Consider the following 27,486-nt stretch of genomic DNA (forward strand, 5'->3'; position numbering starts at 1 on the left):
ATCCCCGCAGCACCAAGAGGGGAAACTGAGGCACGAGCGCAGGGGGGGGGGGGGACCCCGGGGAACGCGCCCCAGATCCGTGCCTGGCCCCGATCCTCGCCCCCCCCCCCCCCACAATGGTTCGGGGGGGGGGGGCCGGGCGCAGAGCGGGGCTATTAGCTTAATTAATTAGCTGTTATTCCTCCTAACGAGCCGGGATCTGGAGCAGTGGGCGCTCCCCCCCCCCTCGCCAAGCTGAGCTGGGGGGGGGGGGATTGGAGAAAAAGTGGGGGGGGCGCGAAGGCTCCGGGCTCTGCTCAGCGCGGGTGCGTGGGAGGGAAAATTACACGCAGGGAGAGGAAAAAAAAGAAAAAAATCCACCCAAAATCCCTCCCCGAGCCAGCGCTAACCCCACTTCCCAGCTGCGGCACTGCCAGGGGGGCTGGTGGCACGGGGGGGGGGAAGGAAAAGACCCCAAAGCGGGCGGCTCCCCCCTTTTGGGGGAACCCAGGTCCCCCCCCGGCTGTCTGCAAAGCCTCCGTGCCCCCCAGCCTCCTGGAGCCCCCCCAGCAGCACCCAAGGGCCCGGGGTGGAGGTGGGGGGGGGGCACCCGAGGGTGCTGGGGTGGGGGGGGCGAGGGGCTCCCCGCATGGGTGCTGCGGTGGGAGGGGTGCGGGAGCTGCCCCAGGCCTCAGCGCAGGGGGGGGGGGGGGGGGGAGGAAAAAATCTGAAAAACAAGCTGTTTCTCCCCAAAACGGGTTCTTACAAAGGAGGCGATTTCTGCTGGGGAGGGGGGCGCGCAGGGGGTCCCAGCCCCAAAAAGTGGGTGCGGGGGGGGGGGAGGGCACCCTCCCTCGCCGCAGGTGGGGACGTGGAAGCTGCAGCGGGGGGGGAAGGAGCGGAGCTGGAGCTGGAACTGGAGCTGCTGCTCCCAGCAGATGGAACCCTTGGAAGGATGCTGGGGGGGGATCCCGGGGGAGGGGGGGGGGTCCCGGGTTGAGGGGAGGGGGGCACAGCAGCCCCGGTGATGGCAGGAGCAGGGCCGAGCCCACGCCGGGTGCGTCGGGGCGGGTTGCAACAGCGCCCGAGCTGCCCCAGCAGCACCACCCAAGCGCTGGGAGCGATGCAGCTCCTCTGCCCGCCCTGCCGAGCTGGTTTGGCTGCTGGCGGGGCTGCTCCGGCACTCCTGGAGGTGCCTCGGCACCCAAAATCCTCCCCCCGTGACTTCCCAGAGCTTTGGGGGGGGGGGGGGGCTGGGTGAAAGCTCCCCGTGCGCGCTCGGGGGTTCCCCACCTGACGGGGAGCCGAGCGCACGCGGACCGAAAGCCGCACACGGATCCCCCAAAGGGTTTGGTTGGCAAAAAGCAGCAGGAGGAGCTGCTGAATGAAGTGGCCGGCGCGTTCCTGACAGCCAGCTGCCCCTCCGTCTCCTCAAACAAGGGCAGAAATAAACCTGCTAATTTCAAGAGGGAATTTAAACCAAGGATTCGCTTCTCAGCTGTCGGCGCGGGGCTGCGGGGGGGGCCGTCGGGGCGAGTCGGATCCCCAAAAGAAAGAAAAAGCAGCTTTACTGCAGGAGCCGGTTCATTTCTTAAATAAAAAACAGAGACCACAGCCAAGCAGTTGAGTTGAACATCTTCAAAAAAAAAAAAAAAAAAAAGGGGCAAAGGGCAGAGGTTTACTAAAAGAGAGAAGTCGCGAGCCCGGCGGCTGGCACGGCGGTGACCTCGGCGCCCCGGGGAAGGGGGGGGGGGGGAAAGGAGAGGCCGACGAGCAGCGGGTGAGAGATGGATTTCGGGAGGGCACCGGTAAAACCGGGGAGGGAAGGTGCCTGGAGGCCCTGAGCAGCAGACGGCGCAGCTGATTTCATCGCGCCGCCGAACCTCCGCACGGGGAAGGAGCCTCCCGCGGGACGGAGCTTCCTCCTCGCCGAGGTGCCGGGTCCGGCGTCGGGATTTCCGCGGCCGCGTCCCTACGTGGTGCTCCTCTCCTTTGATTTTTCACTTTTGCTGTCCTGCTGGGGAAGCAGAGAGGCAGCGGGGGGGGGGGGTGAGGCTGCCCCCCCGGCTCCACGCAACGCCGGGGGGGTGCTGCCAGCGAGCACCCTCTGAAAGCGGGCGCCGGAAAGCCAGCGCCGCCCTCCCACCCCGCGGCGCCTCCTGCGCCTTGCTCTGGGGAATCCAGCTGCCTTCAGCCGTCGTGCTCGGGGTGGAGCCCTCCTTCCACCTCAAGGCCTTTCAAAGGGCACCTCGCCGGGATGAGCTCAGGGCAGATTTACGAGAGCTGCTGCTCCCAGGTGGGAAAACAAGGAAAAAAAATAAAAAAAAAAAAAGGGGCGAAGCGGCTCCGCCCTGCTCGGAGGCGGCCGAGGGACGGGGCAGCCACCGGCACCCGGCGCACGCCTGCCTGGGCCCGGCCTCGCCGTGACTCAGGCTCACTCCCGAGTGCTTGGCGAGGCGTGGAAGAGGAAAAAAAGCACACACGTGGCGCTTGCACACGTGGCACACGCACGGGTGGCGGCGCTGCCAGAAGGAAACGGAGCCCGGTGCAGAGAAATCCCAGAATCACAGAATTTTAGGGGTCGGAAGGGACCTCAAGAGATCGTCAGGTCCAACCCCAAGCCTGCCCGGCGAGGCACCGGGCATTCATCCTTCCAGAGGAGCCGCTGCCTCCTGGCTTACGACTGGATTTTAATCCCTAGTCAAGTGTTTTTATTTCCTACCCTCACCAAAAAGAAAAAGGAAACGAGAGTCAACTTCGGACTTACTTTTTTACGTGGGTTTAGATTTAAAGTATTTAGAAATTAACTGGAGCCCTGCTTACCACCTGCAACGAGAAGCTGAGGTTTGGGACACGTCAGAAATTAAGACAGTTTACGATTTCCTTGGAAACAACAGATTTTTTTTGGTTTGTTTTTGGTTTTTTTTTTTGGATGGGCGAGGGAGCCTGCAGCACCGCACACACCCCCGTGGGGACGGGACAGCCCCGCGTGGACTCAGGCCGAGGGGACAGGCGGAGGGGACGGTACCTCGGGAGGCGGCGGCTTGATGGTGACGGGCTGGGACGTCCTTCGTGGCGGGGAAGGTTTGGGCTGCACTTGCTGCTGGACAGTGTTGTAGTACGTGACCCCGCCGTACACCTGGGACTGCGCCTGCGAGCCCCAGAGAGGGGGATCAGCGAGCTGGGGGGGGGCAGGCACGATGCTCCTCACCCCCTGCGAGGGCACCAAGGCCACCGCAGCACACGGGAGGGTTGGGAGGACGTGGTGCTGAGCACGGGGAGGTGCAGGGCTGCAGCGGGCTGAGCGCGTGGCAAACGGGTTTCCCTCACCCCGCAGAGATTTGTGTGTTGGTGTTTGTGTGCGGAGCAGGCAGGGAATGACTCCACCACAACCACCGCCACCACCGAGATCTCCTCCAGCCCACGAGGGTTTGGGATGTGCCCCAAAAGCGGGTTGAATCCCTGCACGAGTGGGCCAGGGGAGGTCAGGAAGGGCGCTGGGCTGGAGGAGCGTGCACGTCTCCAGCTCGCCACTGCGTGTCAGCCGTGTGCCGCTCCCCCACGGCCACCTCGCCTCCTCGCAGGGTGCCCTCTCCCCTCCTTGTGTGGAGGCAGAGGTAGGAAGCTGTCAAGCGTGGGGTGCTCACGCCCGGGGTTGTCCTGCTCAGCACCAAAGCACAGCACCGGGCAGCTTCCAGCTCCTGCCTCAAACACAAAGGGCGAGCAGAGCAGTTCTCAAGGTGTCCTTGGCTCAGCAGGGACCGGGAGGGAAAATAACAGCCCACCTCCTGCCCGTGGGCTGGCTCCCCGTTGTGAAGGGGAAGATCTCGGTTCTAAGATCACCCGATTTCATAATTTAGACCCCAAATCTCTCCCGGGTGGGCTCAGAACGTCCCCAGGCAGCGCAGCATCCTGCCCGGCGTGCTGCTGCTGCTCGGGGAGGACGCGGCACAGCCAGCTTACCTGCGTGTTGGAATAGAGGTGAGGAGGGGGCGGCGGGGGCAGAGCTCCCGGGGGGTAGGGGTAGCCGGGGTTCCCAAAATTCATGACTCCAGGCGGGGAGAAGTAAGTCGGTGCAAGCAGCTGCTGCGGAGGGGGCTGGCCCGGAGGCATGGAGACCGGCGGAGGGTAAAGGCCGGGGTTTGCCATCGGGGCTGGCGTCTGGTGGGGGTGTAAACCTGGAGGGGGGGGGGACGGGACACAAAAATAAGCGAAATGTGGTGATTTGAATGAAGCCAGCACGTCGTGACGAGGGCCGGGGCTGCCCAGGAGGCCAGCGGAGGGCAGCAGGGCTGCGCCGGCCGTGCTGCAAGCAGGGAGGGGAAGCGCCGTGCTCAGAGGCTCTTCCTGCAGCCTCCCAGCCTCCAACCTCAGGCTCCTGAGCTGGGGAGGGAAAAGGGAAGCTGCCCCCCAGCACCCAGCCCAGCCGCCTCCCCGCTCCCGGCTCGCAGGAAGCGGACGCGGCCCCACCACGCGGCACATCCAGGGCAGGAAACGGTTCCACAGGCAAAATGGGCAACTCCCCACCCCGACAGCTCTCCCCCCCCCATTCTGCTTTTTTCTTCTCATTCGCAAGCAGCAGGGAGCGAGGAGCCAGCCTGGCCCGGCAGCTGGCACAGCCACGCGCCCCGCTGGCGAGGAGGAGACCGGGCCAGGAGGCTGCGTGCACGCAGCCTGCAGCCATCCAGGGGAGGCTGCCAAAAACGCGCGGGGGATCTCGGCCCTGCGCTGCCTGCGAGGGCCAAAAACCCCTCTTCATCCTCCCCAGAGATGGGCACTGACTCGGCCTCGCTGCACGAGCTCTCTCCCGTGTCGTAAAAGAGGGAATTTGGATTCCCCCAGTGCCCGAGGCTGTGTGAAGAAGGTTTATCTGCGCCCCCAGCACGGGCACAGCGGCAAGGTCGGTGTGAGGAGCAGCAGGAACACCCACTGCCCCGCGCCCTGCCAGGAGCAGGATCCTCACCTGGATGAGGGAGATGCATTTCTGGCTGCACAATCATCCCCTGGGGCGGCAGCGGGGCCGGGTTCTCGCTGTGGGTGTAGATTGGTCCCTGGAATTGTACTGCAAGACAGAGAGAGGCGCCTGAGCAAAAAGCTCCAGCAGCTTTTATTCCACTGCAGCAGATCGCGCTGCGGATCCAAGCCATCGACAGCTCCAAAACGCTCGAATGCAGTGCTGCGAGCTCCACTCCCCCCCCCCCAGGAACAGCACACGCAGCCTACCAGGCTCGCAGATGCTCCGTGCTGCCAGCCCAAGAGCTTCCCGTTCCCTTCACAAAGCAGCACAACGCCGGGGGAATTTCTCCTCCAAACGGTGGAGTAAATTCCAAACCCATCCTCGCTCCTGTTCCGTAATCCTCCCTGCCGCTCCCCGGCAGGAACCCTGCTCTGGTTTCAAATTAATTTTAGCTCCTGGCTCTCGCGGAGCACGGCAGTGTCCTAGAGAGCCCTTGCACGGGGTGGGAAGGCAGCGGCAGCTTCCCTGGGTCTGAGCACAGCACGGGGAGGCTCGGAGCAGCCTTTTGGTTACCACAGGAGGCGAAGCAGTGACACTATTTACGGAGAGAAGACAAAACCCCTGCTCTTTTTTTTTAGTTACTGCAGGAGGCGAAGCAGCGATGCTGTTTGCGAAGGGAAGACACAACCCCTGCTCTTTTTTTTTTTTTTTAACCACTGCAGGAGACGAAGCTGTCACGCTATTTACGAAGGGAAAACCAAGCCCCTGCTCTGCCCAACGGGGCAGCGCTGAGGGAGCAGGGCCTCCTGCCCCAGCTGCTGCTTTCTGAGCGTGCAGAGCGCGGGGGGAACACTCACGTGGGTCGTAGTAGTGCCCTTCCATGATGCTGATGTGCATGGGGGGGGCAGGCTCCGGCACCGGCGCTCTCTGCCGCTGCGAGGAGTAGCGCTTGACGCGGCCGCCCTGCACCGCCTGCAAGAGCCAAAGCACGGTCAGGGTGGGGGGCAGGAAACCCCCCCACGGGGCAGCACCGACCCCATTCCCCCACCCCCTGCCCTCCTCTCGGGGTCACGCAGCTAAAAGTGAGCAGAGGTAAAAGGGAAAGGGCGAGGAGCCCCGGATGGGCTCTGATTTTTGCAGCCTGGATCCCCAGGAGCGCTCGGCTTCCCCCCTTCCCCAGGCTGGGGTCCCGTTTCCTCCGCAGCCTCACCATTTCCTCCATCCTGTTAAACTGAGGCGGCGGCCCCGTTCCCACGTGCATATGGTTGGGAATGCCTGCGGGGGAAAAAAACAAAACAAAACAAAACAAACAAACAGCTGGTTATTACGGGGTGCTTTGGGCTGCGTTTCGTCAACCTGGCCATCGCCGCGCGGCACGGAGACGCAGCTCCGCCTGCACGGTGGAAAACCCCACGCCAACCCCACACCAACTTTCATCTCTTTGCAATTTTCAGTGGTTCAGCACAAGTCGGGAGCTGCTGTGTCGCTGCACGATCCCCCCCCCGCTGCTCGACGCCTTCAATCTTCCCGAAAAACTCCTGAGCTTGGAGCCCGGGCTCTGACCTGAGCTGCTCCTGCCGGACGAGGATCAATTCCGAGCAGAAACATGAACCCAAACGGGGCACCGAAAACACTTCAAGCCCTCCACAGGGCCCGATCTCTTTTATCACGTGCTCTTTCAGTTCCCACGGCAGATTTACGGTGCAGGCGCAACGCCGCGGCCTCAGGCTGGTTGTGGGCACCCCCAGGGGAGTGGAAGCCAACCACAAGAACCCAACGGCCGGCTCAAGGAGCCAAACACCTCCCCAAATCCACTCCCACCTCCCCTGCGAGGGGACAGCAGGGTGACAAACACCTCCTCCTGCCCGCCAGGAGCCGACGGCCCCAGGTCTGGGGCTCCACCGGCCTCCACCTGCCCCCTGGGCTGCCTCAGTTGTTCAGATTCTTTCTTTTTAAGCAAACCCCGAGCCCCGTATAATCTCAGCCGTGAATCACCGCGGTTTTGAACCCTCTGCTGGTGCATTCAAACCCTGCCCGCTCTCGCCTGTGACCACGAGCGAGGCTCTGCTCACACCAAGCTTTCACCCGGCGCAGCAGCGCGAGGAGGCTCCTGGTTTCCCAAACCCGACCCTCCAGAGAGGGTTTATGAAAGCAGGCAGCCTTCCTTCTCCTTGCTCCAGTTTTCTTCCCCCTCGGGAAGGACTCTGACTTCTCCCCAGCACAGACTTCAGCTCTGCACAGAGCTAATTACACCCCGACGACCTCTCGCGGGGACGAAGGCAGCCACGCAGCTGTGGCTCTGCCCTGCTTCCCGACCACGAATTCATCTGCACCCAAACCACGATGCGAGGAAGCCAGCTCAGAGCCCAGCGAGCCCTCGGGCTGATAACCACGGGAAAGCTCCCCCCCTGCCCCGAGCAGAAAGGCCATGGGGGTGAGGACAACGAATAATTGAGCTCCCGGGAGCGGGGCCCAGCTCTCCTTATCTGCTGAGCTCCAGCTGCCGTGGCAGCACGCCTCCCCGGGACTCACCCCGTGCAAAGTTCCTGCTGCCCATCCCCGGAGGCCTTCACCTGCATGAACCTTCCCCGTTCTCAACACGAAGAGGGGCAGAGAAGGGGAAAGGACCTGCTCTGACACCCACACTCGGTTTACCTACACCGAAATGTTGAATTTCTCCCTTTTTTTGCTCTGTTTCGTCCCCTTTAACCATTCTGCTGCATTTTCTCCACCCTCTGAACCTCCACCACCCCCCGAAGCCGAGGCTGGACCGCCACAGCTCGGCTCGGACAGCGACGGGGGGGCTGCAGCAGGGACCTGGCGAGGTGACACCCCCGAGGTGACACCCCCGAGGTGACACCCACTTACCCCTCAGCTCCCGGGGCTGGATGAACTGCGACTGCCCCGGAGCCCAGCTCTGCTCGGCGAGGTTCATTTGGGTCAGCTCCTGCTCCAGTCCATCCATGCTGGATTCCACCGGCGACTCCCAGCTGCTGTTTTTGGCCGGCGGGGGGGACGCCTCGGCTTGCGCAGGTTTTGGGGCCGCGGGGGTCAGCCCTTCGGCAGCGGGGGCTTCATCCGCCGACTTCCCCGCGTCGCCAGCTTTGGCTCTGGTCCTCCTCGCCCGGGAGTAAGATTTCTTCTCGACGGGTCTGTCCGGTGGTGGCTGAGCGGCGTCGGCGCTGGGGGGGCGGTTTTCCAGGGCGATCTCCTCCTTCCCGGGGCTGCCGTGGCCGTGGGCTGCTTCCAGCTCCGGGGATTTGGCCCTCGGCGGGGTCTGCTCGGCGCGTTTCGCCCGGTAGCCGGCCTCCTGCTTCGCCTGCTCGCCGTTCCGAGGGAGGTGAGGCACGTTGCCCTCCAAGGCTCGGTAGCCCGGCCGGGTTTCTTTGTAGCCCCCCATCCTCGGGTAGTTCCTGGGGGGGGGCATCCTCCCCGTTCCCGCAGAGCTCCTGCTGGTGAAGGTGCGCGGGGGAGCCGTGGTGCCGTCGGCGCCCTGGTGCCTCGGGGGCTTGCTCGGCCTCTCGCCGGACCAGTTGGGGTCTCTCTGAGGAGGGCTCCCAAACCTGGGGGGGGGGGGAAAAAATACCACAAAGGGGCTGCAAACAAACCTCGGGGGGGCTGCGGCGCCGGGGAAGCCCTCTCCGAGATGCAGCACCCCCAACACCCAGGAGCAAAAGGTCAAAGCCTGGGGCCAAAAAGAGTTTCTCCTCCCGAGCACCGGCCCGGTGGCCCCCCACGAGGGCTGAGGAGTCCCTCGGGGGACGAGCCGGGCTCAGGTTTGCCCCCGCTGCCCACCTGGGTTTGCGCATCCTCCTGGGTTTGATGTCGTCGGGGTTGTGAGCCGACCTGATGTCGTAGCCGTAGAGCGCGATCAGCTCCTGCCTGGTTTTGGGGGCCTGCTCGTCCTCCCGGAATTTGTCGTGTTCCCAGCGGCCCTCGTCCTTCCACAGCTTCCGTTGCCTCCCTTTGGGCCTGAACGGTGCCACGGGGAGGGGACAGAGGTCGGGGCAGAGCCACGGGGCTGTGGCAGCCTCAGCCAGCACCGAGCGCAGACACCGAGCGCTTCTGAAGCAGGAAAATTCATCTCTGCTCCCTCCCTGCCCAGCTGCTGATCTGCCCACCACTTCCACACAGCAGCAGGGCCCCTGCTTGCTAGCAAGAAGCTCTCCTTGTTTATTTGTTTGTTTTTTCTATGCCCAGTTCCCTCCTTTTTCACCACAAAGACACCAGAAGTCCTGGCAGGACGCAGCAGGCAACCGGGCCGGAGCTCGGGGAGCTCCAAGTGCTGGCTCGAGAGCGACGCTCGCCCTCTGCCAGGAGCCCCGGGGGGATCCTCACGTACCTGACCTCCTCCTCCTGCGTCTGCCCTCGCAGGTCGTGCTCGAAGAAGAGCCCTTTCCGCGGGATGTAAGCCGGGTTCTTGCGGTCCTCGTCATCGTCCAGGTGCTTGGGGGCTTTTTTCCCAACTTTATTCTCCACGGGCTCGGTGCTCTCCTGTCAAAACCAGGCAGCTCTTAACACTGCAGCAGTCCCTCTACGAGAAACCTCCCCCCCCGGAGCAGAGAGAGCGTGGCTGCCACCCACCTGCCCGTCCCCGCTTTGCCTCTCGCCGGTCACGGCCCCTTTGGCCTCAGGTTTCTCGTCCCCTTTCTCTGCTTTCGCCGCGGACTCGCAGGAATCGTTGCTCCCCTGCTTCAATTCCACTTTGGCGCTCTCTTCCTCGCTGTAATCCTCCTCCTCTGCCTGAAAGAGCCCCGCTTACTCAGACGTGCGCCTCGAGCAGCAGCCCCCTCACTGATTTCCCATAAAAATCCCAAACCCGGAGCTAGATCCCTCTTCTCCTTTTTAGAGCTCTGACTTTCGCAGCAGAGGACTCGCCCCAAGCCCTCCCCATCCCTACAATTCCACAAAAAAACAGCAAAACGACACCGGAGATCTCCCCCCAGCGCCACCAGCTCCAAGAACCGAGCTTCCCAGAGCTCAGCCAGTTCCCTCACGCCACCACAGAGCCCGGCCTGGCTGAAAATAAAGGGCTCCTGCAAGCGTCCCTCTGTTCCCACACCCAGAGCCATGCTCCGGGCACCGCCGGGCTCCCAAAACTTCCCCGGAGCCCCGGCGCTGACTCACGGCGAGCGCCACGGCGGCAGGAGCGTGACCTCGCTTCACCCTGCAGGCTGGAGGCTAAAAATAGCTGGGCGGCGCGATTAACAAAAAAAAAAAAAAGAAAAAAAGCCTGCTCTGTTGGGCTCTTTGGCGTGTTTGCACGTCAACTGCTGCCTTTGTTTACGCTGGGGAAGCCCGGGCCGTGGTAGTGGCATTATTTTTAGGCGCAGGAGCGGAGTCATCCCGGCACGCCGGTGATGCAACGCGGCCGCTGCTCACGCCCCCGGCGCCGGGAGGGCTCTGCCTGGCAGCACCGAGCCCCCGGCGCCGCTTCCAGGCTCGGGGGGGGCTGGAAAAGGGGGGCACGGGGCTGCCCCTGCACCTGGGGGGTGCTGGAAACGGGGCAGGAGGAGCTGCCGGTTGATACGGCACCGCGCAGCCCTCAGAGCTCCCCTTTCACCTGCCTCGGGCTGCAGGTTTTTAAACTTTAAGCTTTTTAAAGACCCCTAAAAAATCCCTCTCGAGAGCAGGGTTTTCTTCAGGAAATCCTTTTCTTCAGGGTTTTTGAGCCGGGGCTGCCTCCTTGGCTCAGGCCCTGGGTCACAGCAGACACGAGGGCAGTTTTCTCAGCACCAAGTGAGCACGGAGCGACCGGAGCTCGCGGGGTGCATGAATTACCCCCGGGGCCTCGCAGAGAAAACAGGGCTGCCGCTTGGGACGCGGCCAAGCCGGTAGTTAGAGTTTAATTTCAGCTAATTACAACGCAACCACCCTCCTACGCCCCCTTCCACGCCCTCCTCAGCCACGGCTAATCCTGCTGTCTGGCTGCCCGAGGAGCCGGGCGTTATTTTGCCACACGGGGCCGGACAAAGCAACAGCCCCACAGGACAGAAGCGCTGGGAAAAAAGGGGAATCAGACCCGAAAAATCCCCTTTTCCACAGCGTGGCTGCCTCCAAACCTCAGTGGGAGAGAAAGAGGGGCACGAAGCGGGTTTTGTGGTGAAAGGACACGAGGCGCAGCAGGACGGGGACTCCTCTTACCTCCGAGTCCTCTGCGCTTTCGTAATCCGAGAGCACGGCTGCAGGGGAGAGAAAGGAGCCGGGTGTCAGGGCAGGAACCCGGGCACGGCTCCGCTCCGGGCTGCCCCAGCACCAAGGAATTCCTTCCAGGGCTGGGGGGGAAGCGAGGGCGAGCCCCGGGAGCGGGGTCCCTGCAGCCCAGCGTTTGCGTGCTGTCACGAGGTGAGATTCAGGACAACTGCAGGGCGGCTGGAAATGGTGTTTTCTCCCATTTTTACCTCGGTGCACGCAGAAAGCACCCGCGGGGAGTGGTTACTCACCATCTCCTTCGATGCCGTCCTCGCTTTCCTGGAGAAAAAGGGACAGAAAGGTTGTGTTAGTGTGGGGGTGGCAGCTGAACCCCGTGGTGTGCAGTGACCCCAAACACTGCCACGGCACGGCCTGGCCCCAGCCGCCCTCAGAAATTCAACTTTAACAACCAAACACACAAAAAAAAATCAGGTTGAGGGCTCCCAGCGCCCTGCCTGAGGATGCTTCTAGAGCGGGCTCCGCAGAGGGAGCGCGGTTAAATAAAGGAGCCTGAAATGGGGCAGCTGCCAGGGGGGGGGTCCCGAGGGGACAGAGGGACAGGGACAGGGATGGGAAAGGTTTCCCCGCCCGGCACCTCGCAGCCTGGCTGCTCGCTGGGGATGGACGCGAGGAGTGCTCAGAGCAGGAGCCCGGGAATTAAAACAAAAAAAAAAGGAGCCCGAGCAGATGCCGGGCAGGACCGAGCTCAGGCAGACTGGGCAGAAATGAAAACCTGCACCCCAAAACCAACCAGGGTGAGGGGAAAGTTTGGAGAGAAAAAAGCAGAGGAGAGCGCGGGAGCTGTGAGGGAACCGAAACCCAAAATAAAAGCAGGCGGCGGGGAAGGAGAGAACCCCGAAAACCCGAACTAGGGGCAGAAACGGGCTGGGAGCCGGGAGGAGCTCAAAATGCCAGGAGGAGCAGCACCCAGCTGGGGGGGCACAGCAGGCTTCCAACGCCCCCCTTTAACGGCCCCAACGCCCCCCCTTTAACAGCCCCAACGCCCGGCCATGAGGCAGGGAAGGGGCCTGAGGGGGCAGCGACCCCGATCCTGAGGGGTCCCGGGGTACAGGGGGTGCCCCCTGCCCTCAGTGGGGGCCACAGCCCGGCTCCCCCCACTGCCCCCAACCCCCCAGGGGCCCCTGGGCCCCCTCCCCAGTCCCTGCCAATGTACCCGGGCGCCCCCAGCCCTCAAAAAGTCCCCCCCAACCCTCCTGGGTGCCCCCAGCCCTTAACCAGCCCCTCCCCAACACCCCCCAGACCCCTCCCCAATACCCTCAGACCCCAAAGAGCCCCCCCTGGTCCCCCCATCCCCCCCCAGGGGCGCCTTACCCATGACCTATGCCCCCCACCAGCACCACCCAATACTCCCAAGCCCCCCCAGCCTCCCCCAACCCCCTCCCAGCCCCCCCCGTACCCCCTCCTGTACCCCCGGGGCGGGGGGCCATACCCATTACCAACACCCCCCCCGGCACCACCCGGCCCCCTCAGCCCCCCCGGTTCCCTCAGCCCCTCCTCAGACCCCCCCCAACAACCCCCAGGGCCCCCCCCCGGTGCCTTTACCCCAGAACCAGACCCCCCCCGAGCCCCCCATCCCCTCCGGGACCCCCGGGGGGACCTCACCCATAACCAAGCCCCCCCCCCGGCACCACCCGACCCCCCCAGGTCCCCCCAGGCCCTCCTCAGGCCCCCCCAGCACCCCCGGGGGACCCTCCCCGTGCCCCCCATCCCCTCCAGGACCCCCGGAGGCGCCTCACCCATAGCCAATGCCCCCCCCCCCGGTACCCCCCGGCCCCCCCCACTCACACACTCGGACTGCGGCTCGCTTTTGGCCGCCCCCCCAGCGGCGCTCTCGGCCCCACGACCCCGCGGCCCGGCGCTGAGGGCCCCGGCGGCTCCCCGGGGTTGGCGGTGAGGAGGCCGCGGGGAGGCCGAAGGGGAACGGGAACGGGAACCGGATCCGGAGCGGGACCGGGAACGGGAGCGGGCGGCGCTGGCGGCGGAATCGGCGCTGTCGGAGGCGGCCGAGTCCGAGTCGTCCTCGCTGTCCTGCGAGGCGCGCTGCCGCCGCCGGTCCGCCATCTTGGGGCAGGCGCGGGGCACCACGGGACGGACTACAACTCCCGGCGGCCCCCGCGGCGCCGTGACGTCAGCGCGCAGCGTGCGCAGCCCCACCCTCCTCTTCCCTCCTTCCCCCCCCCCCCCCGCTTCTTTCTCCCTCCCGGCAGGGGGCAGGAGAGGGTTGGGGGGGGGGGGAGGGGGGGAAGGCGCGCGTGACGTCACCGCTCACTGCGTCATGGCGGCGGAAGTGACGTCACCGCAAAGGGAAGCGGCGTCATTATCGCGGAAGCGTTATGGCGGAAGTAGAGGCAGAGAGGAGCCCTCGGTTTTTCCGCTTTTATTGAAAAAAAGGAGGAAAAAAAAAAAAAGAAAAACCAAAGAAGGAGGAGGAAGGGGCGGGCGGAGCTCCCCCGCCTCCCCCTCCCCCAGCTGTTTTTTTGTTTTTTTTAACGCGTTTCCTATTTTTTTTCTTCTTTTTCCTTTTAAAAAATAAAACCAAAACCCAACCAACGTGGCAACGAGTGTCCTTACGCGAGCTTGCACGCGGCTGCGGGGTGGGGACACAATTTGGGGTGAAAAGGGCTGGTTTTGGGGGTCATTTCCCCAAGGGACACGGGGACAGAAGGGGGGGCGGGGGGCAAAGGGCCAGGCCCTGGTCCCCCAGGGGCAGCGGTGGGGGTCGGAGTCAGGACCCCGGGGCCCCGACCCCGTCCTGGTGACCCCCGCTGGGGGCTGGCCTCACAACGCTTAAATAAAAAAAATAAACAAAAAAAAAAAGAACCAAAATTGTGCGTATAGGATTTCTATTTCACAAAAAAAAGGGGTTTTGTTGTTTTTTTCTTTAAACTCCACCCCCCCAACCCCGCTACAGCCGCCCAACAGGGGAAAATAAAAAGCGGCGACGGCCGCCGGGGGCTGCTCCCGCCCCCAAAAAACGCCGATTTCTACCTAAAACCCAACAAGAACAAGGCGGGCACAGGCTCAGAGGGCACCGCAAACCCCAAAATTTTGGGGCTTCTCCCCCCCGTGGGGCGAGCGCTGCCGCAGGGTCCGGGCCCTGCCCGCGGCTGCCCAAAGGTTTGGGCCGCGCTGCTCCGGGCAAGGGCTGCGGAGGAGGGAGGAGAAGAGGGCGAAAAGCCCAGCTCGAAGCGGCCACCGCGTGTGGAACGTGTTGTGAAAAACCCCGGAGAACAAAACCAGGGCGTGGAGGGAACAAAAAAAAATAATAATAAAAATAAAAATAAAACAACGATCCGTCAACGAGAACCAAGAGGAGAGGGCAGGGCCCCCCCCAAAAAGGCGCGGAGCTCCCGGCTCCGCTGCTACTTCCTGCAGGTCCGGTGTGGGGTCTGCTTCTTCTGCACCTCCAGCCGGCAGCGGCTGCGCTCGTCCAGCCAGGGCAGCTCGAAATTCCTGCGGGTAGAGGTGGTAATGAGCACCCTGAGGTGGTAATGAGCACCCCGAGGTGGCACTGAGCACCTAACGGGGGTAATGAGGACCCCACGGCACCGGCACCATCCCAAAAAGGCTCCCGCAGCCTCCCCCCCCCCGGTACTCACTGTGGGGTTAGTTTGGGTAAGGGGCGGCCGAAGGCGACGACGGGCAGGTAGGGGGTGATCAGCAAACTTTCCACTGCGGGAGAGACACCGGGTGTCACAGGGAGGGGATGGGGCGGGCAGGGGGAGTCCCCCCACCGGCCCCCACACCCGGCACTGCCAGGCACTCACCGTCATCCGGCTCAGGGAAAAATGAGGTAACTTCAGGCTCCGACTCCTGAATTCCTTTCCTTTTGTACATTCTGAGCTGCAGGCGCTGTAGGATCCGTTGTTCCCTGATCCTCTGGATGTCCCACCTGGAAGGCACCGAGGAGACGGGATCAGGGTGAGCCCCGGCACGGTGCGGGAGCTGCGAGGCTCCTGGCCACGCCGTGAACCCCTACAAACCCTGCTCGGGCTCCCCAGCAGAGATACGGGCAGCAGAAAGGGATTTGGGGTTCTTTTCCTGCAAAATGCTCCCGGCAGCGCCCGTCCTGGTTCCCCCAGGGCTGCCAGGGGCCAGCGCTGCCTTCGTTCCTACCTTTTTCTCCGTTTCTCATCCAGCTCCAGCTTCGCATGCCGCTTGGAAAAGACGCTGTCATCGAGGTTCTGCGGGGACACAACGGGAGGTGAGCTGAGGGCTCCTCCCAGCCTCCCTCGGCTGCCTCGGGACCCGACCCAGCCTCCTGGGGCAGCCCTGGGGGGGCCTTTTTGGGATTTCAGCCCACCGAGGAAAGGGCGCGGGGCCGTACGTACCTCCAGGACGTCTGAGGGGTTGGGGTCTCGCAGAGGCTCCACGACATGGTCCCTCCAAGATGGAACTGCAGGAGGGGGGGGAAGGTTTGGCTGTTAACCCAGCGCGTGGCACCGCTCCACGCCACCCATCCCACTCCCAGGCTCGTGACTGCTCCTTCCCAGGTCCCGGCCCCGTTATCGGGAGCTCAACCCGCTCCCGACACCCCCGGTGACACCCCCAGAGCTCATCTCAGCGCAGGCTGCCTGCTGTGGGCAGCCCAGGAGCCACAAACCCGTGGGCAGAGGCAGCTCCAGGAGTCGGGAGCAGCGCACCCAGGGCCCCGACCTCGCTGCGGGCAGAGCGTGGTTAAACCCTGAGCACCGAAAGGCTCCGGGCCAGCACCAGGAGGGCTGGGAGCCAGGCGTGCAGCTCGCTCTGCCCTGCCTCCCGCGGCCAGGCGTGCGAGGAAAGCCGAGGCAACGCCACGAGGAGACGCGTCGGGCTCTGCTCCTCGTGTGCCGGGAGGTTTTGCCACCCGGCGTTCGCCAGCGCGTGTTCGCCGTCAGCTGGAGCGCAGCAAAACCCCCCAAAAATGGAGCTGTGCCACGGGGTTTGGAGGAAAAACCCAGGAAGAGGCGGCCCGGCAGAAGAGGCACCACGGTTTCTGCCCGGTTTCTCCCCAGTTTCTGCCCGGTTTCTGCCCAGCTGCCCTCTCTGTGCCGCCCAGACGCCGGGCGAGGAGCAAACACCGCAGGGCACGGCCACCACCTCAAGCCAGGAGCGCGTTTCCCAGCCGTGAGAGGGAAGCTGCTTCGTGCTTGGCTTAAAAACGGGCACGGGGGGGGCTCAGGAAAGCAGGGCGGGTGGAAAGGGAGCAGGGCCAGCAGGGCCAGAACCCCCTGCCCAGCTCCAAGGGCAGCACGAGCCGGAGGGGCTTGGGAGGGTCCAGGCACCACCAGCTTCACCTCTCCCACCACATTTGGGACTCGGTTTTGGGATAGGGCACCCAAAATGGGGGCAGGCGAGCCCTGAGCCCTCCTCTCGCTGCCGGCTGTGCCAAAACTCCCCGGTGGCACCGGAGCAGGACCGGGCAGGCTCTCCTCCTCCTCCTCCTCCTCCTCCTCCTCTCCCTCCATCGCTTACTTGCTACAGTCTCCTCCTTCTTTGGGGAGGGCTCTCGTAACGGCAACGGTGATGGGGGGGGCTGGTGCCAGCGGCACAAGTACATTTCCGTGGTTGAAAGGTAGGGCAGGTCCTCAATCTCGCTGAAGAAGCCCTTCTCCTTGGGCTGGCTGCCGGGACCCTTCAGGGGGGCCGAGGGTCTGAGCGGGGTCTCCAGCAGCGAGCGGTTTTTTTCCGGAGTCTCTTGGCTCCGCAGTTCCCGTTTGCAAACAGTTTCGGACAGGGAGCCGCTCGATTCCTCCTTCCCCGGGGAGTGCTTCAGAGTTTTACTCTTCACCTTGGAGAACTCGGACACCAGTTTTTTAACGGGGGTCTTCCTCTCCGTGCTCCCGAACGGCGGCTTCCTACGGGAGGGAAGGAGGAGAGCTGAGAGGGGAGGAACCTGGATGGTTCTGCACGCGCAGAAAGCCCCAAAACGGGGGCGTTTCACCGAGCCCAAGGGAGATTTAGGGGTCTGGAGGGCTGCGAGATCCGTGCCCGGCACACCAGGGCTCCCAGCCTTGCCCCGATGAAGCTTTTGGGGCTTTTTCCCCTCTGGGGGGTGTCAGCACTGCTTGGTTTTTAAATTTACCCACCCAGGAGAGGTGTTCGGGTGCCATCCACCACAGACACACCAGTGGGGTTTTCATCAGCAGCACCACAAACACGACAGGGACCTGGCCTGGATGGAGCAGGGGCAGGGGAAAGGGAAATCCGCGACCACCACCGGGCTGGGTGACCCCGAGAGATGCCCCCTGAACAATTTGGGATCGTTTCCCTCCCTCCCCTGAGCTCTGGGGCAGGACGTGGCCCAAACAGCTCTGCCCCAAGGTGGCACGGGGTGGGTGTGCTCACACAGCCCCAACCGGGCCATCCTTGCTCCATGCGCCCCGGGACACCCATGGGACACCCTTGGGACACCCGTGGGACACCCGTGGGACACCCGTGGGACACCCGTGGGACACCCGTGGGACATTGGGGACAGCCCCATAGGGTGCTGAGCGCTCCCTACCCTTCCCTGCAGGGCAGCACCCACACCCCACACACCCCACAAAACCCCCACGTGCATATTAGGGACCACCCCCCCTCCCTCCCCAGGTGGAAAAGAAGAAGGAGGACACCGTGTCAGACCCCCCCCCCCAAAAAAAAAACCGTTACCTTTTGTGCCCTTTCCCGTTCCTGCCGTAGGGGAAGTGCTTGGGCTGCAGGGTCTGCGAGGGTTCCAGCAGCTCCTGGGGGCACTCGGGGGGGAGTTTGTCGCAGGCCGCCTCCGCCTCGTTTTTCTCCTCGGCCTCGAAGGCCTGGAAGATGCGCTGCTTCTCCCGCTCCGTGTCCTTCTTCACCAGCTGCACTCGCCTTTCCATGCGCTCGATGCGCGCCAGGAGCTGCGACACGGCCAAAACCGGGGGGCTCAGGGGGGGGGTCCTTACGCACAGCACCCCCAGACCCCCCAAGGGGGACCCAAAGCATCCCCCAAATATAGCCCAAGGGTCTCCCTGTGGGGATTTCCCCCCCCCCCCAACCAAGCCGTGGGGGGGGTTCCCTGCTTTTGGTACCTACGCTCGGGCAATAGGGAGAAGGAAAAAGTGTGGGGGGAGCCCCCTCTGCCCCCCCCCCCCCCCCATGTCCTAATAATGGGGTGGGGGGGTCACCGGGCACAACCCCAGAGCTGCAAGCAAGGGGTTGAGATGCCCAAAGGGGGCACAATGGACATTTAATGCCCCCCCCCCTCTGCTTTGGGGGGGGGCAAATCCCCCCAAATCTGCCCCCCCCCACCCCAACAGGCTTCGGGTTTTGCTGTGACCCCATCCTGCAGCCCCCCCCATACAGCTGAGCCCCCCCCAAAGCACGGGGGGGGCAGTGGGAAGGGAGGAGTGTGCCCCCCCCCAGGGTTGGCACCGTGCAGGCCTGAGCCCCCCCAAGACCCCCCCCCCAACACTGTGGGGGAAACTGGGGTCCCCCTGGGTGTGCAAGGCAGGGACCCCCCCTGGGGGGGGGCAATATACGGACTGCGGGGGGGGGCAATACTTCAAAGAGGGGCACCGTGCCCCCCCCCCTACATAAGAGTGGGGTCAGCAGAGGCAGACGTTGCTGGGGGGGGGGCACACAGCATGAACACCCCGGGGGGGGCACATAACCCTGGGGGAGGGGGTCACATAACCCTCAGGGGGGGTTGGGGGGCACATAGCCCTCGGGGGGGGGGTCACATCACCCTCGGGGGGGGGTCACATAGTCCTCGGGGGGGGGTTGGGGGGCACATAGCCCTTGGGAGGGGGTCACATTAGCCCCTGGGGGGGGTCGGGGGGCACATAACCCTCGGGGGGGTCACATAAGTTTCAGAGGGGGGGGACAATGACAAATAACCCTCGGGGGGGGGGGGGTCGGGGGGGGCTCAGCCCACCCAGCCCAGCCCTGCAGCACCCATGCAGCGTGTATGGGGGGGGGGGGGGGGGCCATGCAGCAGCTGCAGAGCTCCACCGCAGCGCCCCCCCCCCCCAATAAAAAATAAAATAAAAATAAAATCGCCCCCGGAGGTGCCGTGGCCCCTTTAAGTTAACCCCCGGGGGCCCGGAGGTGCCGCGGCCCCTTTAAGGCCCCCCCCCGTTGCCATGGTGACGGGCGGCGGCCCGTTAACCCCCCCCCCGCCCCGCCCCCGCCCTTTGTGCCCCCGCCGGTAACCCCGGGGCCCCGCCCCCACCCCCCCCCGGGACCGCCCCCCCCCCTCCTCAGTGCCCCCCCCCCCAGGGCTTTGTTTGGGGCTGGGGGGGGGAGCCCCCGGGGGTTAACCCCTTGGGTGCCGGGGGGGGGCAGGTGGGGGGGGCAATTAGGCCATGTTTACCCCATGGGGGGGGGGCAAAAAAATACATGGGGGGCAATTAACCCCTGGGTGGCCGGGGGGGGGCAATTACCCCATGGGGGGGGGGCAAAAAAATACACGGGGGGGCAATTAACCCCTGCGTGGCCGGGGGGGGCAGGTGGGGGGGGCAATTACCCCCTGATGACCCCATGGAGGGGGGAATTACCCGGGGGGGGGGCAATTAATGTCTGTGTGGCCGGGGGGGGCAATTACCCCATGGGGAAGGCAAAAAAATACATAGGGGGGCAATTAACCCCTGGGTGGCTGGGGGGGGGCAATTACCCCATGGGGGGGCAATTAATATCTGGGTGGCTGGGGGGGGGGGGTGAATTACCCCATGGGTATTAACCCAAGGGGGGGGGGAACATTAGGTGCCTGGGGGGGGGCATTAATGTTGGGGTATTAACCCCTTGGGTGCCAGAGGGAGGGGGTATTAACTGGGGGGGGTTAACCCCTTGGGTGCCAAATGGGGGGGGGCATTTAACCCCTTGGGTGCCATGGTGGGGGGGGTGGCTTTAACCCAAGGGGGGGGACGACACTTACCTGTTTGGGGGGGGGGGCGGGGGGGGGAGGTTAACCCCTTAGGTGCTGGGGCTTGTACACCCCCCTGGGTGTTGGGGGGGGCTGTTAACCCTTTGGGTGCCGATGGAGGGGGTGTTCACCCCCTTGTTTGGGGGGGCTGTTAACCCCTTGCGTGCCGGGTGGTGTTCACCCCCCCGGTGTTGTGGGGAGGGGGCTGTTAACCCCTTAGGTGCCGAGGGGGGCTATTAACCCTTTGGGTGCCCGGGGGGGGTGTTAACCCCTTAGGTGCCGAGGGGGGTGCTCACCCCCTGGGTGCTGGGGGGGACGCTGTTAACCCTTTGGGTGCCGGGGGGGTGCTCACCCCTTAGGTGCCGGGGGGGCTGTTAACCCCTTGTGTGCCAGGACGGTGCTCACCCCCCAGCTACCACATTCACCCCATGTACCCCCCACCCCCCCAAATCCCCAACACCTCCCCCCCACCCCCCCCAAAACTCACCGTGTCCCTCTCGGCCTTGAGCTCCTCGATCTCCTTCTCCTTGGCCTGCAGCTGCTGCTGCTGCTGCTCGATGAGGTCCAGCTGCAGCAGCAGGATCTGCCGCAGGCAGGCCGCTTGCCCCGGCGAACCCCCTCCGGCCCCCATGGCTCCCCTCCGCGCTCCGCTCCTCCACTTGGCCTCACCGGGAGGCGGCTGCGGTGCTGCTGGCGGTGGTGGCGGTGGCTGCAGAGGGCCTGGTCCCGGTTCCTCAAGCCCCGTTCCTCCTCCGCTCTCCTTCTCCTTCTCCCCCGGAGCCGCTCCGTGCCCGGGCAGCCCCGCTTGGTACCGAGGCCGGCCGCTGGCATCCCCCGCCGCCTCCCTCTTGCCACCGGTGGCCACCGGCACCGACCCGGCCCAGCTCTCGCCCGGTGGCCCGGGAGCCCCCGCCGGCCCCCCGCCGCCTCGGCCCTTGTGTGCCCCCAGCGGCGGCGGCTCCTTGGGCCTGCGGGGCGGTGCGGGGCCCTCCTCCTCCTCCCCTTCTTCTTCCTCCTCCTCCTCCTCCTCCTCCTGCTGCTCCTGCCGGGGTTGCTGCTGCTCCCCCCCCACCGGGCCCGGTCGCTCGGCCCCGGTCGGTCTGAAGGCGGTGGATCGCATCGCTCACCGCCCGCCGCCGTTACCGCTACCGCCCGCCGCCGCCGCCGCCATGGCGAGGGGGCCGCCGGCACAACGGCACCGCGCGGCCTACCGGAGGGCCCGGGGGAAAAACGGGGCCCGCCGCCAGCCGCATCCCCGGCACGGCACGGCCCCGAGCCCCCTCACGGAGCGCTCTCCGTTACCGGGACACCCCCCCCCCCGAGAAGCCCCCTCCCCCGGTTACTGAGCCCCTTCCGTTACCGAGACCCTTTCACGGAAGCCCTCCCCGTTACCGGGACCCCCTCACGGAGCCCCCTCCGTTACCGAGACCTCCCCCACGAAGCCCCCTCCCCCGCTTACTGAGCCCCTTCCGTTACCGGGACCCCCTCACAAAGCCCCCTCCGTTACCGAGAGCCTTTCACGGAAGCCTCCCCCGTTACCGGGACCCCCTCACAGAGGCCCCACCCGTTACCGGGACCCCTTCAGGGAGCCCTTCCCCGTTACCGAGACCCCCCCCACGAAGCCCCCTCCCCCGGTTACCGAGCCCCTTCCGTTACCGGGACCCCTTCACGGAAGCCCCCGTTACAGGGCTCCCCCTCACGGAAGCCCCTCCCGTTACTGGGACCCCCTGACGGAGCCCCCCCCGTTACCGAGACCCCTTCACAGAAGGCCCCGTTACCGGGACCCCCTCACGAAGCCCCCTCCCCCGGTTACTAAGCCCCTTCCGTTACCGAAACCTCTTCACGGAGCCCCCCCTATTTACTGAGACCACTTCACAGAGTCCCCCCCCGTTACCGAGATCCCCTCAGGACCCCCCCCTCGGCTACTGACCCCCCCCCCGTTACAGATCTCCCCCTCACGGAGCCCCCCCCGTTACCGAGCCGCCCCCTCCAAGCCCCGGGGCCACCTCCCGGACCCGCCCGGGGCCCCCTCCCGGTTGCCCCCCCCCCCTTTCCGTTTCCCGTTTCCCTCCAAGCGGCCTCCCCGGTTGCCCCCCCCCCGTCTCTAAGCAGCCCCCGGGTCCCCCTCACGGTACCGGGGACCCCTCGGGCCTCTCCTCACGGTTACCGAGACCCCCCCGGGTCCCCCCCCACGGTACCGGGGACTCCCAATGCCCCTCCCCGCGTTACCGGGACCCCTCCGGGCCCCCCCTTACGGTACCGGGGACCCCCAATGTCCCTCCTCACAGCTACCGAGCCCCCCCTCGGGTCCCCCCCACGGTACCGGGGACCCCCCCGGGCCCCTCCTCACGACACCGGGGAACCCCCGAGCCCCCCCTAACCACACCGGAGACCCCCGTGGGCCTCTCCTCACAGCACCGGGACCCCCCCCTCAAAGAAAGAGGGAGGGTGGGGGGGGGAGGGGACACCCCCCACCCTCCAAAAGCGCCCCCCTAGGGCCGGGCCGGTACCGGCGGGGGGGGGGGCCAAACCGGTGGCGGCCCCCGGTTACCTTTAAACCGGGCGGGGGGGGCGCATGCGCCGGCGGCGGCGGCTCGGATACCGGGGGGGGCAGCCGGAGAGGTGGGGGGGGGGTCGGTTAGGAGGTGAGGGGGGGTCCCGGGCCGGGGGTCCCGCCCCGCCGCCCGCAGTATCCCGGTGCGGCCGCCCGGTGGCTCCCGAGCGCGGCGGCTCCGCCCGCAGCGCAACGGGGGCGGCACCGGGACCCCCCCCCCCTCGTCTCCGTCTCCCTCCCCGAGTCCTCCTCCCGCACCGGGACCCCCCCCCCTCCACGCACACCCACGCGTGCCCCGGGGGGGGTCTGCAGCCTGCCCCCCCCCCCCCCTTGTGTGCACACGCACGGCCCTGCAGGACTGCAGCGTGCCAAGGCGGGGGGGGTGGGTGTGCAAATGGGGGGTGGGTGTGCAAATGCATGGGGGGGGGCACGTTCCTGCAGCCCCACGGGCTTGCACGCGCGTGCACGCCCCGCTGGGCTGCAGCCCCTGGTGCATTGTTTGAGCACGCGCGTGCACGCACAAGCACACCCGCAGGGGCTGCAGCCCCCAGCGTGCACACGCATGCGCACGCACGCACATGCATGCACACGCAGTCCTGCAGGGAATGCAGCAGCTGGTGCAAGTGTGCGTGCATGCACCATCATGCCTGTGTGCACGTGTAAACGTGTGTTAATATGCACGCCTGCAGGGAAGGATTGCAGACGTGCAAGTGCGTGCACGCACACACAAACACTGGCAAGTGCTGCAGCCCCCAGCGTGCACACACCATGCACACGCACACAGCATGCACACACATGCTCATGCATGCACACCCTTGCTCACAGATGCACGGACACCCTGCATGAAGGGACTGCAGCCCCCTGCATGCACACACGTGCACACACACATGCACACGTGATCATGCATGCACACACACTCCCCGTGCACATGTGCATGCCTTTGCACACACGTCAGACACCCCTGAAAGGAAGGAACTGCAGCACCCTGCGTGCACATGCATGCACACACGTGTGCACACATGTACCTGCATGCACACACACCCTCCGTGCACGTGTGCACGCCCTTGCTCACACTTGCACAGACAGCCCTGCAGGGAGGGACTGCAGCACTCTGCATGCACACACGTGTGCACACATGTACCTGCATGCACACACATGCACGCACACCCCTGCAGGGAGGCACTGCAGCCCCCTGCATGCACACACGTGTGCACACACGTACCTGCACGCACACTCACGTGTGCACACCCTTGCTCACACGCACACCCACCCCTGCAGGGAGCCACTGCAGCCCCCCGCATGCACCCCCCCTGCACACATCCCACCCCCCCCGTGCAGGCACTGCAGCCCCAGCACGCACACGTGCCTGCACCCCCCCGCGCACACTCTCAACCCCCCCACCCTCTGCACAAACCCCCCCCCCCTTTGGGGACACGCAGGGACACAAACACACACACACACACACGCGTGTGCCTCTGCAGCGCTGCTTTTAATCGGGGGGTGCAAGGAGCAAACCCGCAGCACGAGGGGGGGCTGCGGACCCCCCCTAAGACCCACACCCCCCCCAGGAGACCCCGCTGCAGCGCCGCAGCTCTCCCTGCGTGGCTCTCCAGCAGGCCACGGATACCCGGTGTGGGGTGCGTGTGCACGTACCGGGGGGGGGGGGGGGAATAAAATAAAATAAAATAAAATAAAAAAATAAAAAGGGGGGGGGGGGGGGGTTCCCTGCGGCTCCTGCAGGCCCACGTGCCGGCCGGGCGCCCGCCCGCACATGGCTCTGCAGCAGGGCTGCTGCTTTCGCAGGGCGGTTGTGGCGGCTAAAAATGGAGCAGGGCTCACATGCGCCCGCCACGTGATGCTGCCAGCGGCCCCGCGCGCATGCAGCAAACACGGCGGAGGAGGAGGAAGACGAGGAGGAGGAGGAGGAGGAGGTGGTGGGGAAGGGAGGTGGTGGTGGGGGAGAGGCGCTCACATGGGCTGGCACAGACGCCGAGCCCCCGCAATGTGTGTGCTGTGTCGTGTCCCCCCTCCCCAAAAAAAAAATAATGAAGGTCGCTGCTGCACCGGCACTGCTGGTGCCCCAAATCGGAGGTCGTGGGGCTGTGGGGTTGGGGTGGGGGGTGTTTGCCCCCCCCCCCCATCATGTACAGAGGAAGGGGGAGTGAGGCTGAAGGAGCCCCCAAGCCCCCCTGCCCTCCCCTGGTTTTGGGGGTGTGGGGGGGGGCTTGGGTGGGGGTGCACCCCTGTGCACCCCGGCTGCTCCCCGTGTCCCCCCCCCAGGTCCCTGTGCCCCTTCTGCACCCCCCCCATCCTGGCATCACCCCGATCTCTGGGGCTGTGCACTCCCCTGGGGGCCCTGCACCCCCAAATCCTGCACCCCCATGGAGTCCTTGTACCCCAAATCCTGCAGCCCTACAACCTCGGGGGTCCCTGCACCCCCAAACCTGCACCCCCCTGAGGTCCCTGCACCCCCAAATCCTGCAGCCCTATGACCTTGGGGGTCCCTGAACCCCTAAATCTGCACCCCCCCGGGGTCCCTGCACCCCAAAACCCTGCACCCCTACATCCTCGGGGTTCCCTGCACCCCCAGACCCTGCAGCCCCCCGGGCATTTTACGCCCTCCCCAGAGGTCCCCCCCTAACCCCTGCACTCCCTGACCGTGGGCACCCCACAACCCCATCCCCTGCCCTGCGGGGGGGGTCCCTGCCCTGCGGGGGGGGGTTCCCTGCCCTGTCCCATCCTTGGGGTGCTGGGTGCAGGGTGCTGGGTGCGGGGCCGGGCGCCCCAGCCCCGTTGTTTACCTGACTCTTTTCCCTTTCCGCAGGGAGGGGAAAGGCGAGTCCTGGCAGCACGGAGCCTCCAGCCCCGGCCAAGAGCTGCAGAGGGGAGGGGGGGGGACGGGGGGGGGGCCAAGTGGGGGCCGCAGTTCCCTGCTTGCAGCCAGAAATCTGCTCTGCAGGCAGGAAACCCCCCCGGGGCCCCCCGGCGAGCGGCCGTGCCCAGCTCCCCGAGCGCAAGCGGGGTCCTAGCCCGCCGTCAGCAGGGTCCCGCGGGGAGAAAAAGGGGGGGGTCAAGGGTGTGGGACCCCCCCTCGGGTGCCACTCGGCACCCCCAGCCGCCCCCTTCCCGCAGCACCGCACCGAATTGTGTATGTGGGGGGGGGGAAACTGAGGCACGAGGTGCCCACGGTGGCACCGGGCCACGCTGCGTGTCCGCGACCCCATAGGGACCCCACAACCCCATAGGGACCCCACAGCGGGTCTGGGGGGGTTGGGGGGGGAGGGCAGCTGGGTCTGCAGCACTTTGGGGGGGGGGTCCAAACCCTCTGCACCCCCAGCACCCACCCAGAGGAGGGGGGGGGGTCCTCACCGCGCTGCGCCCCCAGCACCCAGCCGGGAGCAAAAAGCGGGGGGCGCACAGGGAGAAAAAGGAGGCGCCCCCCCCTCGGTGTGTGTGTGTGTGTGTGTGTGTGTGTGCCCCCCCCCGCGGCGTGTCCAGAGCTTTTTCCTGGAAAAGGTGCAGCGAGGTAAACAACCCGGGCGGCCCCGGCGTAAAAATAAATCCTCGTGCACGCAGCCGCCGGCACGTGGCACCGCCGCACGGCACCGCCGGCAACCCGGCCACGGGGGCACGCGGCCACCGGGCCCCCCCCCGCCTCGAAATATCCCCCCCCCAGCACCGCCAGCTTGTCCCCTTTGTCCCCCCAGGAGGGTGCGTGGAGGGGGGTGTAGGGGGCTGCCCTGCTTTGGGGTGCGTGGGGGGGGGATAAGTGGTGACGGGGGGGGGTCACGGTGCCACGTGTGGCACCTGGCACCTGGGCACGGCGGCACGTGGCGGCCTCGGCTGGGTTCAAAGTGGCCCCCCCCGCGTTGTGGGGCTGCCCCCGGCACCCCCGTAATGGCCCCCGGCACCCCCACAAAAAGCCCCCGCGTGGCACAGCTTTGGGGGGCACTTCTGGGGGGGCTGTGGGGCACGGCGAGCGGGGGGCTGGTGGATTCGGTGGCCCCGGGGGGGGCGCACGGCTGCGCCCCACCCCAAGCGCCCCCCCCTCCAGGCACTGGGGGGTCCCCAGGGGGTCCCCAGCCCCATGGTGGTCGTGTGATGTCCCCCCCCCCCACCCAGGGGACCCTCAGGGTGCTGGCACCCCCCCGGTAGCAGGAGGTGGGGGCTTGGGGCAGCCCCCCCCAGGAGCAGCCGTGGCCTCGGGGGCCCAGAGCCCCAGTGGGTGACACCAGTGGGGGGGGGGCAGTGCCATACTGGGTGTCACTGGTGTGGGGGGCAGTGCCATACTGGGTGACGGGGGTGCCCAGTGCCATACTGGGTGTCCCCAGTATGGGTGACAGTGCCATACTGGTGTTACTGGTGCGGGTGACAGTGCCATACTGGGCGACAGCACTTCCCAGTGCCATACTGGTGTCACTGGTGCAGAGGACAGCACCCCACCGGCACACCCAGCACCATCCTGCACCCCCCCCCGGTACCCCCACACCCCCCCGGTACCCCCGTACCCCCCGGGTACCCCCGCACCCCCCCGGTACCCCCGTACCCCCCGGGTACCCCTAAACACCCCCCCGGTACCCCCACACCCCCCCGGTACCCCCAAACACCCCCCCGGTACCCCCACCCCCCCCCCCGTTTTCCACCCCCACTGGTGGTGGCGGTGCCCGGACCCCCGGTTCTGCCGCTCCCCGGGGGTTCCCAGCTCCCCTTCCCGGTGCCCCCCCCGGTGTCGGGGGGTGGCGGTGCCGCAGCCCCGGGGGCTCTCCGGTGCCGAACCGGAGCCGGCGGCGGAAAGTGTGTCAGTGGGGCACGGGGCTCTCCCCGGGAATCACATGGGGGAGGCGGCGGCGCCGCGTGCGCCCCAGTGCGCAACCGCGCCCGGTGCCGGGAGGAGGGGGGGGGGGAACGGCACGGGGGGGGGGG

The 27,486-nt window shown here is 65.9% G+C and overlaps 2 protein-coding genes across 7 annotated transcripts; both read right to left on the bottom strand.

The window, feature by feature from the left end:
* Positions 1 to 1,545: 1,545 nt before the first annotated feature.
* CASC3 (CASC3 exon junction complex subunit) lies at positions 1,546 to 13,221 on the bottom strand. Of its 6 annotated transcripts, none has more exons than XM_084496401.1 (14): positions 12,935 to 13,221; positions 11,380 to 11,407; positions 11,081 to 11,118; positions 9,521 to 9,679; positions 9,279 to 9,430; positions 8,732 to 8,908; positions 7,805 to 8,499; positions 6,147 to 6,211; positions 5,794 to 5,908; positions 4,943 to 5,041; positions 3,943 to 4,157; positions 3,008 to 3,130; positions 2,747 to 2,805; positions 1,546 to 1,993 (listed from the first exon to the last, which is right to left on the bottom strand). In XM_084496401.1, the coding sequence occupies exons 1-13, from the start codon at positions 13,208 to 13,210 to the stop codon at positions 2,776 to 2,778; spliced, it is 2,172 nt and encodes a 723-aa protein (XP_084352527.1). In that variant the 5' UTR covers positions 13,211 to 13,221; the 3' UTR covers positions 1,546 to 1,993; positions 2,747 to 2,775. The 6 variants fall into 6 exon arrangements, with proteins under 6 accessions (XP_084352527.1, XP_084352526.1, XP_084352525.1 ...); XM_084496400.1 differs by having other exon boundaries at positions 1,546 to 1,996; XM_084496399.1 differs by having other exon boundaries at positions 2,747 to 2,818.
* A 1,111-nt stretch (positions 13,222 to 14,332) lies between these two features.
* On the bottom strand, positions 14,333 to 21,318 carry MSL1 (MSL complex subunit 1). Its single transcript, XM_084496402.1, has 8 exons — positions 20,497 to 21,318; positions 17,780 to 18,006; positions 16,604 to 16,986; positions 15,481 to 15,545; positions 15,266 to 15,333; positions 14,917 to 15,041; positions 14,749 to 14,821; positions 14,333 to 14,602 (listed from the first exon to the last, which is right to left on the bottom strand). Exons 1-8 carry the CDS (start codon positions 21,127 to 21,129, stop codon positions 14,512 to 14,514), a joined length of 1,665 nt encoding a protein of 554 aa, XP_084352528.1. The 5' UTR covers positions 21,130 to 21,318; the 3' UTR covers positions 14,333 to 14,511.
* Positions 21,319 to 27,486: the final 6,168 nt, after the last annotated feature.

This window comes from Aythya ferina (assembly GCF_964211825.1).
Source record: "Aythya ferina genome assembly, chromosome: 23".
Classification (NCBI taxonomy): domain Eukaryota; kingdom Metazoa; phylum Chordata; class Aves; order Anseriformes; family Anatidae; genus Aythya; species Aythya ferina.